This window comes from Apaloderma vittatum, unplaced genomic scaffold (genome assembly GCF_000703405.1).
Source record: "Apaloderma vittatum isolate BGI_N311 unplaced genomic scaffold, ASM70340v1 scaffold26330, whole genome shotgun sequence".
In the NCBI taxonomy this organism is placed as follows: Eukaryota; Metazoa; Chordata; class Aves; order Trogoniformes; family Trogonidae; genus Apaloderma; species Apaloderma vittatum.
Genome location: NW_009696642.1, coordinates 1418 through 16206, shown reverse-complemented (window position 1 = coordinate 16206; position 14789 = coordinate 1418). Strand labels below are relative to the sequence as shown.

General features: G+C 51.1%; 1 protein-coding gene across 1 annotated transcript; it reads right to left on the bottom strand.

The window, feature by feature from the left end:
• Positions 1-777: 777 nt before the first annotated feature.
• Positions 778-14695, bottom strand: PIDD1 (p53-induced death domain protein 1; the record flags this gene model as incomplete). The annotated part of the gene is made up of 15 exons (XM_009875787.1): positions 778-1015; positions 2271-2476; positions 3386-3493; positions 3873-3991; positions 5122-5245; positions 6473-6623; positions 6934-7069; positions 7814-7961; positions 8438-8617; positions 8929-9057; positions 9718-9919; positions 10134-10188; positions 11016-11219; positions 12316-12729; positions 14331-14695. Coding segments are annotated over 15 exons (2779 nt in total), but the record flags the coding sequence as incomplete, so codon positions are not given.
• Between the last annotated feature and the right edge of the window lie 94 nt (positions 14696-14789).

Genomic DNA, 14789 nt, shown 5'->3' with positions numbered 1-14789 from the left:
CAGCACGGTTATGGATTTCTTCCTGTTTGTAAAATAAAACTGGAACTCTGTCAACGACCAGCAACGTGTAGGTCTCATCTATAGAAGTCTGGCAGGTGCAGCAGCCTAGGGACTATGTGAAAATTTATTTGTTCCAAAAAAGCTTTTGGAGCAAAGGCCAAAAATGGGGGCAATTTTGCTAGAAATTAGCTTCCTCTCTTTTCCCCGCAAATACTGAGGTTTTGTTTTGGGCTTGAGGGAATTGGAAGGGATTTGGCAGAAAATAGAAAACATTTTTGACAGGTTCACGTGTTCGTGCGGGCAAAAACACATCGGGAACTGCACCCCAGGCCTTCATAACACCACTGCACCTTGCCATCAAGCACTGGAGCACAAAGACACCCAAATACTCAGACCCAGTGTTTCCAGCACAACACAGTTTCAGGAATAAGTTATAAATAAATATATGTAACACGAGTATTAATTCATTAAAGGCTACTCGAGCCACTACTCAAGTGACAAACACTTCAGTCTCTGAACACCTCCTTGTTTCTGAAAACTAAAACTTGAAGTCAAGGAGTAGAAATACAGAAAAGGCTCATTAACGTGCTCAGAACTGCCTGGGATTGGCAGAAGTGTCACGTCAGTAGAGACCCAGGAGAGCTCGGCAGTCTGCTCACAAGTAGATCACCATCCAGCTCCTTGGGAAGACGCTGGCCCTTGAGGTGGGAGCATCCCCAAGACGCCGTCCCTTGGGTATGCAGAGGGTCCCCGTACGAAAGCTCTTTCTGCTTGGGCCTAGGTCATAGCTATCGCAGAGTCCTCAGCGCTGCTCTCCTGCTCCAAGCCCACCCGGCGGATGGACTCCCTGTATTTCTGCCGTCCCAGCTCGATGATGGTTTCGACCTCGTCGGCGATGTCCTGGCGGCCGCTCTCCTTCATGGCTGTGATCAGCTTGCCCACACAGTCGGGATCCTCCGAGTTCTGCTGAGCCCATGAGAAAAGCATGTCCAGGATCTGCTTGTGAAGGTCCTCTCTGCAGAAAGGAGGAGAGCAAAGAAGTAACCAACACGCTCACCTGACTGGCAACCCAAAGAATCACACAGTCACGGAATCATAGGATGGTTTGGGTTGGAAAGGACCTTTAGAGGTCATCTGGTCCAACCCCCCTGCAGCGAGCAGGGACATCTTTAACCAGATCAGGTTGCTCAGAGCCCCGTCCAATCTGGCCTTGAATGTCTCCAGGGATGGGGCCTCCACGACCTCTCTGGGCAACCTGTGCTGGTGTCTCAGCACCCTCAGAGTAAGGAACTTCCTCCTAACATCTAATCTAAGTCTACCCTGCTCTAGTTTAAACCATTGCCCCTCGTCCTGTCACTACATGCCCTTGTCCCTCCCCAGCCTTCATGCAGCCCCTTCAGGCACAGGGAGGCTGCTCTGAGGTCTCCCCTGTGGGATCCTTCTCTTCTCCAGGCTGAGCAGCCCCAGCTCTCCCAGCCCGTCCTCACAGGGAGCTGCTCCAGCCCCTGAGCATCCTTGGGGCCTCCCCTGGACCCGCTCCAACAGCTCCACGTCCTTCCTGTGCTGAGGAGCCCAGAGCTGCACCCAGAACTGCAGGTGAGGTCTCACCAGAGGAGAGGGCTTTACCTGAGTCCTAGCCCACAGCTGGAGCCCCAAAGAAGCCCTCCAGACACACAAAGCCCTCAGGGGGGTTGCTTTTACCCCACCCATCACACAGGAACTGCAGTTCCCGCACTAAAACCTCCCTCAAACTTTTTTTCCTAGTGAAAATACCAAAGCATTTTGCTTTTGAATGTAAATTCCCCACAGGAACAGTAGCTTGGTCATAACAAGTCTCATCCTCTCCTACCGCTCTGGTCAGACTGCATATCCCATGACGTACCACAAGCTCTTTCTGAATAGAGGTGGTGCTCACAACTAATGCCAGAGACCACTGCTCATTGTCAGAGATGGAGTCTGGCCAGGAACGCAGATCACAGAACAAAACAGGAATGCGACTCGCCTGAACTACAAAGTTCATCAGGTTTGTTACTTCCCGATTTTGTTTGTCGAACGTGGAGCTTTGTTTCATAACGACAAGAGAAAATAATCAGTTCTCCATTAAAAAAACCCAAAAGGGAACATTTCGAGATTAGTTAACCCATCCAGTGAAACAACTCCAACGGGGAAACTTTCAACCAGCCAAGCACTAATTTACGCCCTTACGCTGCAGATCAACCAACTGAGAGACAGACAGAACACATCAGGGTGATCACGGCGTTCTCTCCTACCTGTTGTTGTACCCTATGCGCTCAATCTGCTGGTAGGTCAAGCCCAGGTTGAGGCCGATGTTCTGCCAGTCGGCTCCCACGCGCCTGGCGATGCTCAGCAGGTTGGCCTGGGTCAGGTAGCCGCTCTCGGCGTTGCCCAAGTTCAGGGGAGGGAAGGAGAAGCCATTCTGGGGGCCGGGGTTCTCGTGCCAGCGAGGTTTCAATCGCTGCGTCACACAGAAGAGAGAGAGAGAACAAAGAGGTTTTGGAGAGGATGGTGTCTGGCTGTTTAGTCTCCACACTGAAATTTCCTTCCTCCTGTCGGGGAGGAAGGAAGATCTTGGGGGTGAGGAGTCAGGGTGGAAGAAGCAAGGAACGCTCATGCTGGCAACGACCAGTAATGCTCATTGCCTCCGAAAAATAGCAAATCAGAGCGTTTACAGTCCAAGCTCATGCTGGAAATCTCCTTTCTTGACTTTACAGAACATTTTTCAATGTTTTTCAAAGCGCATTTGCCTCAGAGGTAGGAGAGCACTCTGTCAAGATTTGTAGTTGAGGTCGCACGTGTCAGAAACGGATGTGAGACCATGGCCCGTGACCTGAAGTGAAGCATTCAGCCTACAAAGGTATTTATTGTCTTCAGTTTCTCAAAATCCAGTTACATTCCACAATCAAAAGTTTCATTTCTCCGTGTAACATACAGCCTAGCCTTTAGAGGCCAGTAGCTCACAGCAGAGCACTTACGCTCAACATCTGTGTTCACACCCAGACTACCCACCTCATTCTAGACCCTTCTTTTTCCCTGCCATGTATTAAGAAATTTAGAAACAAACCAGACGTTTCCCTTAATTACACCTTGCTCTACATCCCTTGTTCATTCAAAGGATCCACCCCCTCTGACCACCCACCCGACAAGCCTGTGCTTGTCAGGCAAGATGAGCGGGAGGGATGGAGACTACTCCCAGCGATTCATGTTTCACTTTTCAGAAGAGCTTGCGGGCAGCAGGACGCCACCACCGCGACGTGGTCATTCCTTGCATCCGTTCTCACGGAGGAAGACAAAATCAGCTGGAGCGGGAAGGCCGGGCTCTTGCCCTACCTAGATTAATTTTTCTGGAGGAGGCAAAACAACTCACGGGCAGTTTGATGGGCAGAGTAGCGAGCCAGAGGGAGTCCGGCCCTTTCCTTCTCCTGCTGGCGTCTTCAGGGATGCTCTCGGGAACTGCCCCTCGGTAGAAAGAGACCTTTGAGAACAGAAAGCACCCAGTGAGGCTCAGGTTCAAGCACAGTGTCTTTTCTGTCTTGGCAAGAACGAATTCAGCATTTCTTCCCTGTCCTCAGTCCATAAATACGGCCTCGCAATCAGGTGTGACCGGGAGGAGCACTGAGGTTCTGCCATAAAGGCCGGACGCGGTGCCAACACCCCAAGAGTTAATGGCAGGAATGTAAGGCAGGGAGTGAGGTGATGAGTGATCCTTCCACACTGCAGGGTTTAGTCAGAGAAATGCAAAGCCAAGAGCAGAGGGGGAGGAAAAGAGTCATGCCTGGTGCTGATGGATTAATACGACCATTATAAAAGCGACGACGATGATGAAGGAGGAAACAAAACAGCTGGGAGCTCACCTGGCCTTTTACAGCTTGGCCTTTCCTGTCTACAGGGGAGGTCACATAGATTTCCTTCATGTTCTTCAAGTGGGAGTAAAAAATAAACGAGAGACGTCCATCCACGCAGTCGGGGCGATCTGTGCGGAGAAGCAGGGAACACTCAACTTGCGCAGGAAAGCGCGCGGCTCTTCAAGCCCATCGCCCACCAGCAGCCTCCAGGCTGCTACGGACTCCTTCTGCTCCTGCCCGAAAGGATTGTGACCCTCCCCTTCCTCGCTGGGTGACAGGGAAAAGCAGAAACCACCGGCTGTGGAGAAAGCAGGTCCTACAGGTGGAAAAGGAGAACGGCCACAAGGTGGAGATCAAGTTCAAGAAGGGAAGGGAAGGCAGGGCAAGGCATCGGGATGGAATCGAGTCCATCCCTGGCCCTTCCCTCCCGTCCTTGGTCCACTGTACCCCTTGGAGGGTAGAATCAGCTGCAATAGCATCCTGTAACGCACAGAAGTGGGTCCCCTCTCTCTTTACCACTTCTGCAGTGGGTGCAGAAATGGGAATAGAGCTAAAGGGAAAAAAAATGATGGTCGGGTACAACGTTCATACGTGTAATTATCTAGAAATTAAGTTAGAGTCCAGTCTAAATCAGGACAGAGGGACAGACTCTGGCCTCATGAGCTCCACTGAAGGAGCAGTGCATTTGTCATTCTTCAAAGAGTAACACTTAATTTACACCAATGAAACTGAGCTGTACATTCGGGTTTTGCAGAGAAAGGCTCCGTTTGCAGCTCTAACAGGTCCTGTGGCATAAAACATCATCTTGAATTTTGGTCCTGCTCCTCTTTCCTTCTCTCCCAATTCATTGCTCTGGATTACTTCAGCGATACCTCCTCCAAAAAAATCACAACTTTGTGTGTGTTCTTTCAGAATGGGCAACATGAATTAGCTCAGTGTCTAAGACGCCAGGAGAAGGGCAGAGCTGGCTGTGGAAGCAGATCAGGCACAAAATAAACACACCTGGCTATTGCCCCCTGCAGGCAGCTTGAGAACAAATGACAGCTTGCAAACGGTGCTTTGACAGGGAAAACCAGATAGAAAAGTTGGGTGACTGCAGAATGCGACAAGTTCGATGTCCATGGCTGGCTGCTGTGAGCAGTGGGTGAGCTGGAGACAGAGAGGAAAGTCCTGGAGGAGAACGAGCCCCGGCAGAAACACGCCTGGTGCTGGAGAAGCACGACAGGTAGGAGTAGGAAGGAGCCCGGTACTACCTTACCCGTATCGATGTGGATGCCTCGCTCAAAAGCTGCAAAGAATTGCTCTCCCTCAAACATCTCCACCATGTCGGATGGCTCAGGTCCTCGATAGCGGTCCTGCAGCTTCTTCAGCACCGGGTCAACCTGACAAGGACGACAACACAGGACGCCATGTTTGGTTGGAAGCAGGTCTGTCCCCTGACCCACGTCCCTCTACACCCGTGATGTTCCTTCTCCCTCACCTTTAACAGGGGAAGGACATAAAGAAACGAACAAACACCCACCCACTCCTATCCCAGGTACATTCACTAGAGACAAGGAAGCGGTGCTCTGAGTTTTGTGGCTTCCCTGTTTCTCTTCTTAAGCAAAAAGCAGAAAAGCCTGGCTGGAGTAAACAGATAGGCCTTCCCAAAGCTGCCATTAAAAAAGGCTTTTTCAGCAACATCTCCATCTTTTTAACAGGTTGACAACCTTTAAAGAAGGGGAGGGATTTACTTGCTGCCTTATTCCCCTCACAATATGCCACTAAAAGATATTTTTTTTGCAAAAAGCCACATGCTGCAACAGCACATTGTGGAGGCCACCAGAAATCTCATTTTGGCCTCGCAGACTGTGAGACCTGGGGCCTCAGAGGCGGCGCAAGAGTCAGCCTCCAGCCAAGGTTCTTCTGTTCTTCTTTCTGTTTATAACAGCAAAGCTTCTCTCTCAGCCCATGACCATCGCTGGCAGGAATATGGACACCCCTGAGCTCTGATCTCACTGCGAGTGCTGCCGCTGCCTCCTCTGGAAATAACTTCAGCCCACAACGCAAGATATAAGGAATCCTTACAGGTGTTTCTGCCCACGGGTCATTTCAACGTGGAAGAGCAAATCGAGAAAAAAAGGAGCAACCGGACCAGAGGATTCTGCTGAGAGTTGGATACGCAGCCCAGTTCTGGCAGTTTGCTAAAACAACCCTCATCTCAGTGGGCTGCGCTGCCTGTCAGGTACACCCTCTGCAAACACAGCAACACGCTTGGCTACCATCTGAAGGGATGCTGCTGAGGGCTGAAAGATATCTTGGATGGACGTTTAAGTTAACTTGTTTTGCCTCATGTTTGCCGGATGCTAAGAGCAAGCATACGGCCTCTTACTGCGGCTCAGCTGATTTTAGCAGCCCTCAAAGTTCACAAGGGAGGAAACCGCTTCGTGGCATCTGCTGTTGTGTAGAACAAATTTTCCTTCTCTCTTCAGCTCCCAGCGAGCTAGTGTCACACCACCAACACCTTTGGCAACAGCATACCCCAGCCACGGCCCTGGGGCCGTGACCTTTACATGCCAAAAAGGGAGGCTGAGGAAGTGAGGAGCAAAGCAACGCAATCCAGATCAGACCTTGTGCTTGGGGACGCACTGTAGCAGGACTTGCTCGGGGTCCTTCTTCCTCTGCAGAGCGATGAAGTTCACCTGGTACATACGCAGCCGCTCATAGACCTTCTTGGCGATGCCTCCGATGTACTTCTTGGTGGTGTACCACAGCCAGTACCTAGCAGACAAGAAATTAAGACAAGGTAAGATCCTGCCTTAGAAGAGAAGCCATGAGACTGTAAGAAAAGATGGGTAGAGACTCAAGAGACTGTAAGAAAAGATGGGTAGAGACCATGAGACTGTAAGAAAAGATGGGTAGAGACCCATGAGACTGTAAGAAGATGGGTAGAGACAAAGGGCTAAGCTGGGCCTGACTTGTATAGGGAAAAGGGAAAAAATAGAGTTAAGAGCACGATCCCCGGTCAGAGTGTGGGAAAAGCAAGCCAAGGGACATCCTGTCTTTTCCTCAGGACTAATCTTGCACGTACCAGGAGAAATGGGTGACTTCAAACACTGCATAAAGATGGGTGAATTCCAGCACCACCTCACTGGTAATGTCATCCCAGGTTTGGCCTTCCAGGTCACCGTGGAGAAGATGCAGCCTCGACCGATCCAAATTTAGCCCTAAGGACAACAATGCATAAGAGGCACTATAGGCAGCACACCCAGACAGAGTTTTGGATGATTCACTTTTTTAAAGCATCAAATTTAAGGCTCAGGGCTTTCTCTTCAGCATCCAGGACTGAACCTCAGTCAAAGAAGAGCAGCAATAAAAAGACAAGGCTCCCCTGATGCTTTCTGACAAGAATATCCAGACTTAAAGTGATAATGTGCTGATTTCCACCGACGGGTTCATTAGACAATTCCCATCACAATTAAGCTCTCTCTCTTCCTGAATTTACATCCCACAGGCTTCTCAATCCTGATGCACTTCAGCCATACGAATACAAGGTAGCCTTAAAATGAAGGCCAAGCCACGCCCAAAACCATTTTACTTCTTTACAAGAAAGCCAGGGAAATGGGAATTAGGAGACAGAGGTACTCAGCATGCAAACAGAGGAACCCCTAGCATGGCTGAAGCTGTTTATAGTAGTACCCAGAACACTTTTAACCACAGTGGCTCAGCAAGGAAGTAGGAGAGAGGGCAGACTCCTGGAGGCAGCATCTTCACTGCCTCCTCCAAGCTATTCCCAATCACGAAGCAAAGCCCTGTCACAAAGCACCTCCTCGGTTGGCAGGAGCGCTTCCCCGACCCGTCACACCGAACCTGGCAGTTTAAAGACACGCACAGCTCGGCAGGGAAATTCATCTGCTGAGACCATTCTCCTGGCTTGTGCTGCTGTTTAGCAGCTTTGGGAATAAACTGACCCGTCACCCCGGGCGGGAGAGGCAGCTGAATTCTCACAGGCCTGAGAAAATCCACCAGCGAGTCCTGGGAGAGGCAGAGCAGGGGACTGGCTCTGCAGCCTGCGTCGGCCGTGAGTTCCTCTATCTCTTCTGCAGAGACCAGCAGCACCTGGATGTGAAAGATATCCCGGTGAGGGGAGCAGACAGCCACCCAAATTCCCACAGCGTTCCCTCAGCTCCTCCCAAATGCAGCTCTTTGCTCAGGGCCTGGTGAGGAAAGGAAGCCCAGGGAACTTTGGCTGAAGTCTGCTCTAATACTTCTGTCAACCACCCACCCCAGTCTCACTCATCGAGCTGTTGTTGGGAAAAAAGAGGCAAAATCTCCTGTGTTGCCTTCAGAGCAGCTCCCTGCTGACCTGCCGGAGGAAGCTCCAGTAGGGTTGTGAGGGGTTCCTGCTCCCAGCCAGGGCAGCTTGGAGCACAGCCCGTTTTGCAGGCAAGGAAGCTAAGACAGAAGGTGACCAGAGATGGGTCAGCCCATGTTGAACACGAATTACCCTAGGGCAGACATCCCACCTTCTTGGTGAGCTGTCACCACTACTTGGCACGGGACAAACCATGTTTTTTTAAAGGGCATGCTTTTACCTGCATCTTGACCCTGCGAGTCTCTTCAGTGACTCCAGGAGGAAAGGTCACTTTGATGTTTGGATCCACACTGGAAAAGAGCAACGTCCCCTCTGTTGGCACTTGGCATTCATTTTGCACAAGTCGAGACACAACAAGGAACCAAGAGAAGTGAAGGACACGACAGTGAGCCACGTGCTTCTGTAACAGACGACAGGGAAGAAGAAAAAACATGCAGGCATATAACATAATGTGATAAAGGCAGCAAAATAAGTGTCAGTAAGAGCCAAGCAGATGAAAGCACTAGAAGAGGGGAGAAGCACGGCAGGCTGCAAGTCATCACCTGCAGGAGACACAGCTCCATGAGAGAGGAAATCCGGAATCGAAACCAACTCTCTTTTATAGGTCAAAACGCGGCTCATGAGATGATTCAGACGGGCTCCCTCCTGGCTGGGCAAACCCAAAGAGGGACCAGGAATGACGTGTGCTGCTGGGCACTCTGCTCTGCTTACCTTCATTTTTCTCTTTTGCTCCACTCTCGTTCTCAGATCACTCCAGCTCTGCCCGCTGAAGGTCCGAACGACCACCTCCCGCTGGTGAAGGGTTTGAGGGGAGGCGTACGGCATCCAGATCTGCACCTCCTGGCAGAAAAAATGCTCCCATGAGACACCAACAGAAAGAATAAAGCCAAGCCTAGCTCTGCCCTGTGGCTTCTGGCATAGACAAGAAAGGAAAGGTAGAAGCACGGCCTGTACGTGCAGAGTGGAGTAGGAGAAAGGAACCTACTCTGTCCTGCAGCCTCCAGGAAGGTGACAGGAGATGTAGCGTGATGGCAGGAAAAGCTCAGCAGGTTGTGGGGCACAAAGGGCAAAGCAAGATTTGCCATGAGTTGCTGTCAGCCACGACGGGGCTGGTGGCATAAGCACTCGCTAGCTTGACTGAAAACGGCACAATCGGCTTTTAGGGAAGGACACGAACCATTCTCCTTGCAGAGTAAGGCCAAATGCTGGAACAGCAATTCTCCTCTGGCTCAGGGGGAGGGTTGTGAGTGAGGGAGGTTATAGCTCAGCTCAAGGAGGAGCAGTGGGGAAGGCAAAGGAGCCAGCAAGGTGCCAGGAGAAGCTGGCTGCGTCCTTCCTGAGTCTTTGCAGTGGAGCTTCTTTGAAAGGCAGACCTGCAGCTACTTAAAAGCAGCAGTGATGGGGCTAGTGGTCTCCAAGCCCCAAGAGACTCTCTCAGAAGACTCTGCCGAACTATTGCTGCTCCAGATTGATTGGGAGCTGGCCTGGATGTGACCTCACCTGCTGGAACTTGACCCCATGAGGCTGCAGCTCCAGGACTCGACTCAGCAGGACATCATGGTGTCTCAGCTTTACCCACTGAGGGTCTGGTGCGAGGCTTCGGAAGTAGATCCGCAGGGGCTCAGAGGCAGCCCCGGGTGGAAAGCAGAAACGGATGCCACAGGCCAAGACCACTTTGCAGCCTTCAGAGGTCACCGTAAAGCTTCCAGAAGAAACACATTAATGCATTACATGGTGCAACGGCTTCAGCTCTCCAAAAATCAACAGAAGAATCTCCTATCTTGTGTCTGACTTGCCTACTGAGGCCAGAAGCCTCAGCTGCATGTGTTGCACACATGCAACACCTGCCAGGCACCAATCTTGTCTGGGACCTCACTACTCCACTATAATATAAGTTCTTAATAACAGAAGCTTACCTGTCCTCTCCTGATGCAAGGAAGAGTCTTCGTAGCCTTCTGGCACTGGATTCATCTGCAGCAGTAAGAAGGTTTGGGTAGGGGGAGGAGACAGAGGTTTCTTAAATCAGGGTAGACAAGAAAGTCTGAGCTTGCATTTTGGTTTGGGCTTTATCCTAATTGGATGGAGTCACTAACGGAACCTTGCTCACACTGCAGCAGGCTTCAGATTAAGCAGCAGCAGGAGGATGGGAAGAGGCCCAGGGGTCCCAGGACGCACTGGAAATGTTGGCTTTCCCTCCAGGAAAACTCAGAAGCAGGGGGAATTAGAAAGTATTTCAATCTACCACCCCTGCAGCTCTCAGGGCTGTGTATGGTTGCCTGGGGCCAACCCTGGGAAACAGAGCTTGCTCTTGTGGGCGTGAGCACCACTGGGAAACTCTGCTCAGACTCCTGCTCATTTCCTTCCTTGGAAAGCTGCTCCTCTGCATCCTGGGAATCGCAGGAGGTAACTGCAGCGCAGAATGACCTCTTACTGCTCTCTGGGCTTCTAGAGTGAGCCACCACATGCGGGAAGTCCAAGAGCTGGCACTCACCTCTGCTAAAAAAGGCTGGAGCCCTTTAGGAGCTTCTCCTGATCTGCTTCCTGTGAACCTCATTTTCACTTCCACTGTGAAACCTTTCTGAATGACAATCGTGCCCTTCAGACAGGGCTTGGACTCATAAAAACAGAACTAGTACTCTCTGTATCCTTTCAACCTAATAATTATTCCAGGCAAATAAACACTGATCTGATTCCCCACCGTCTGTCTTCTCTAATCCAAACCCATCCACACTGCGCTGGGCTGAGCGAGGGATCAGCTGGGCAGAACCCACAACAGCAGGAACCTGGCAATTAATTACCAGCCTGCGGGGATGGCTCCGGCTCTCCTAAGGGATTGCCTCGGAGGTGCACAAATGGCAAGGTCTGGATCTCGGCGGGGACGGCGCGGAGGAGGTTGTTCTGCAGATCAAGCCTGGACAAGTCTGGCAGGCTGGCAAGCGAGGCAGGGACCGTCACCAGGAGATTGCTGTGGAGATGCAGCCGCCGCAGAGACTTCAAATTGGCTACAGGTTAGAAGAAAGAAGTGACCCCCCATCCGTGCTGTTAATTACATCACACGTCAGGCTCAAAAACCGGCCCCCCTGCTGCTCTCCCCATCGCATGGACGCACACACACACGATATGGGAAAAGCACAAGATCCCAACAGCTCTTCAGCTCACAAAATAAAGGGGAGCGGGGAATTAGCCCCTCTCTGCCCCCCAGCACCCAGCAATGACCATGGATGTAAGATGCAGGCACACAGTAATACCAGGAAGCTGGGCAGCAGAACTCAGAGCCCGGTTCCACAAATTGGTCCACACCGGACAGGATGATTTCAGCCCAGATTTGCACCCCATTATCATTGAATCACAGAACAGCCTAGGCTGGAAGGGACCTCAGAGATCATCTAGTCCAACCTCCCTGTCACGGGCAGGGACGCCTCTCAACTAGCTCAGGCTACTCAAGGCTCCGTCCAACCTGGCCTTGAACACCTCCAGGGAGGGGGCAGCCACAGCATCTCTGGGCAATTTATTCCAAAGTCTTGCTGCCCTCGTACTGAAGAATTTCTTCCTAAGGTCCAATCTCAATCTATTCTCCTTCAACTTAAACCCATTTACCCTTGTCCTATCGCTGGACACTCTTGTAAAAAGTCCCTCCCCAGCCTTCCTGTAGGTTCCCTTCAGGTACTGGAAGGCAGCTCTTAGGTCCCCCCGGAGTCTTCTCTTTTCCAGACTGAACAACCCCAGCTCCCGCAGCCTGTCCTCGTAGCAGAGCTGCTCCACTAAACCCCAGCTCTTCTGTTTCCAGGCCTGGGTGCTGCCCAAAACCAGCCAGGCCAGCTCCTCGGCTACCACAAATTGTATCGAAATCTTAGCAGGCTTGCTAAGCAGTCTCTGCACAGAAGCACAAAGCGTAGTCCAGAGAGTCATTAATGCTCAAAGGGACTGACTGAACTGAGAATGTTTCTTCCAGATATTCCTTCCATATGGACCTAATGTTAACAGGTGAGTTGTGCTAACAATTCTGGGGACAGAGACCAAGGGCTTTAGAGGACCCAAAACCTCAACAAGCCCATGTCCTTCGGAAAATAAAATACTAGAATACTAGAAAATGCTTACCTAAGGAATCTGGGATGCTCGATAAGCAATTCCCAGAGAGATCCAGCTCTGTGCAGTTGTGCAGATTCCCAATTTCTTCAGGGAGGAATTCCAAAGCATTTTCCGAGAGATCCAGCTCCTGCAGCGCTGCCAGCTCCCCAAAGCTGCGAGGCAACTCCTTCAGCTGATTTTTCATAGCAGAGAAGAAAGTCAGCTTGCTCAGAGAGCCAAAGTCCTCGGGGAGTGCCACCAGGTTGTTGTGGCTCACCAGGAGCACACGGAGGCTGGGGAGGTGGAGGATGCAGCTGGGCAAGGTGGAGAGACTGTTGAAGCCGAGGTCCAAGTGGGTGAGAGCCTTCAGGTTCCTGATGTCTGGTGGCAAGCTTGTCAGGGAGCCACGCTGACAAGCACCAAACTCATCCCTGGCATGGCCACCTGGGCGAGGAGGGAAGCGGAGGAAGAGGTCAGTACCTCGCCAGCCTCACGCAAGTCTCCGCAGCGCAGAGACCCAGGAGCTGGGGAGTTACTGATCACAATGAGCAGCCCTGATTGCAAAGGACTCGTAGAGAAGTGTGTTTTCTGCTCCTTGCCTGATGGGTGAAAGAGGTATAATGGTGAAAAGCTGAGATGCCAATCTCCAGACATCACCAGATGCTAAACACATCTGGAGTCGAAGCTCAGGAAGAGCCAGTGCACACCACACATCTCCCATCCTTCAGCACCTCCTCTCCCACCCCTCCAAGCTGCCCACTCTCCGTCCCCACCAGCACCAGTGGCCCACGCACAACGCTCCGTGGACTAAGGAGATGGTCCGTGCCCTCCAGGCTTTGCCCACGCTGCTGAGGGAGGAACGGCTCCACAGCCTTGAAAGCAAGTGAAAACGGGGGTGGGAGAAAAAATAAAAGCAGAATCCAGTAATGTGCAGGCCAGGCAATGCAGAGAGGGCAGGATACAAGTTCCCCACTCCAGCTTGTGACATTCAAACAGGAGAAGGGCTGCAGCCACAGAAAATAAGTCGAGTAAACAAAAGGAAACTTCCAAAACTCTCCATTTCTTCATTGTTTCCTACTCCCCCTCCACTGCTGTCTGTCTGTATACACACACAGCAGAGGGCACCAAATATTTTTTATGCGGCAGAACAGTAAGAAATGAGAACAAACCGGCAGACACACTGCCCTTTGTACATAAAAAACATCTTAGTGCAATATTTCATTGCACTCCAAGATGTTCAGGATGCATGTACATCTCACAAAACAAGCCTGATTAAAGGCGTTGCTGTTATTCTCACCTCACTAAAGGGATTCTGGCCATAAACTCCCCCTTTTTTCTCCCATTTCTTTTTAAAATTCCACCTCCCAAAGAGCAAATGATTCGGTCTGACTCAGGAATTACATTATTTGTATTGAGAAACTCCTATAATAAAGAGATGAGAAAGTCAAAGAAGGACTAATAATTTATAATATTTTTATGTCTAACAGTTATTACAGCCTGCAAAATTAGACACCCGCCCTGATACACTTTTGATAAAATGTTGAACAGCTGCTTCTGGTCTGTCTTGCACTTTGCTAAACCTACACTCACCGACACTAAGCAAGGATTAAGGTAGGATTGATTCAGACAGAAGCACAGCAAAGACAGCTCATTATACTCCTCAAAATGAAAGAGCGGCTGAACATTTACTGAAAAATCTGACACTTTCCTATCTCCCTCTCCTAACTCTGTGACAAATGCTCTTCTTCTGCAGGATGGCTAAAGAAAATGTTGCAGCATCGACCAAACCAGACTCCAAAACCCGGTCCCCAGGCAGCTGCAGAAATGAAGGGAGGAAACAAGAGTCTAGAAGCTGTATCTTATCGAAAGCTTCAAGCAGCTCTGAGCAAGGCTAAGAGCCAAAGCTGTAGTAAGGGTCACTAGGACAAAATGATCCTGAGGGCAGTTTGCTCCTGCAGATGTGGACAGAAGCTTAGAAAAATAAAAGAAAATAAAACAAAGCAGAGCCTAGGCAAGTTGGATGGTGGCAGGCTCAAGGAATTTACCTTTGAGCACCAGGGATCTGAGGTGCTTCAGGTGAGGGAGGATTCCCAGCGCGGTGCCAAGGAGGCGATCGTTGGTGCTGAGTCGCAGGAACTCCACCTGGACCCCCTCTCCCCGGCGTCCCTCAAACAGCCGGAGGAACCGGCAGCAGCCGTCAGGATAAACGTCCAGGTTCAGCCTGTTGCCGGCAAGGCAGGAGCCAGCAAGTGCAGAAGCTCCCGAAGCCCCCTCCCCGCACTCGTCCCCGAGCCCCAGCAGCTCTGCCGCGTCTCGTCCACGGGGCCCGGACATGCTCTGACTTGCCAGGCAGGCAGGCACCGGCAGCACCACGGGGCAGCCGGGATGAGGAGGAGGAGGAAAGATGGCTCTGAAAGAGAACACAAGCATATGATGAAGGCCTCCTGGCTCAGTCCGGAGCGGCGGGGCACAGGTTATAATTGCAGCAAGATGACAGGAGGGGA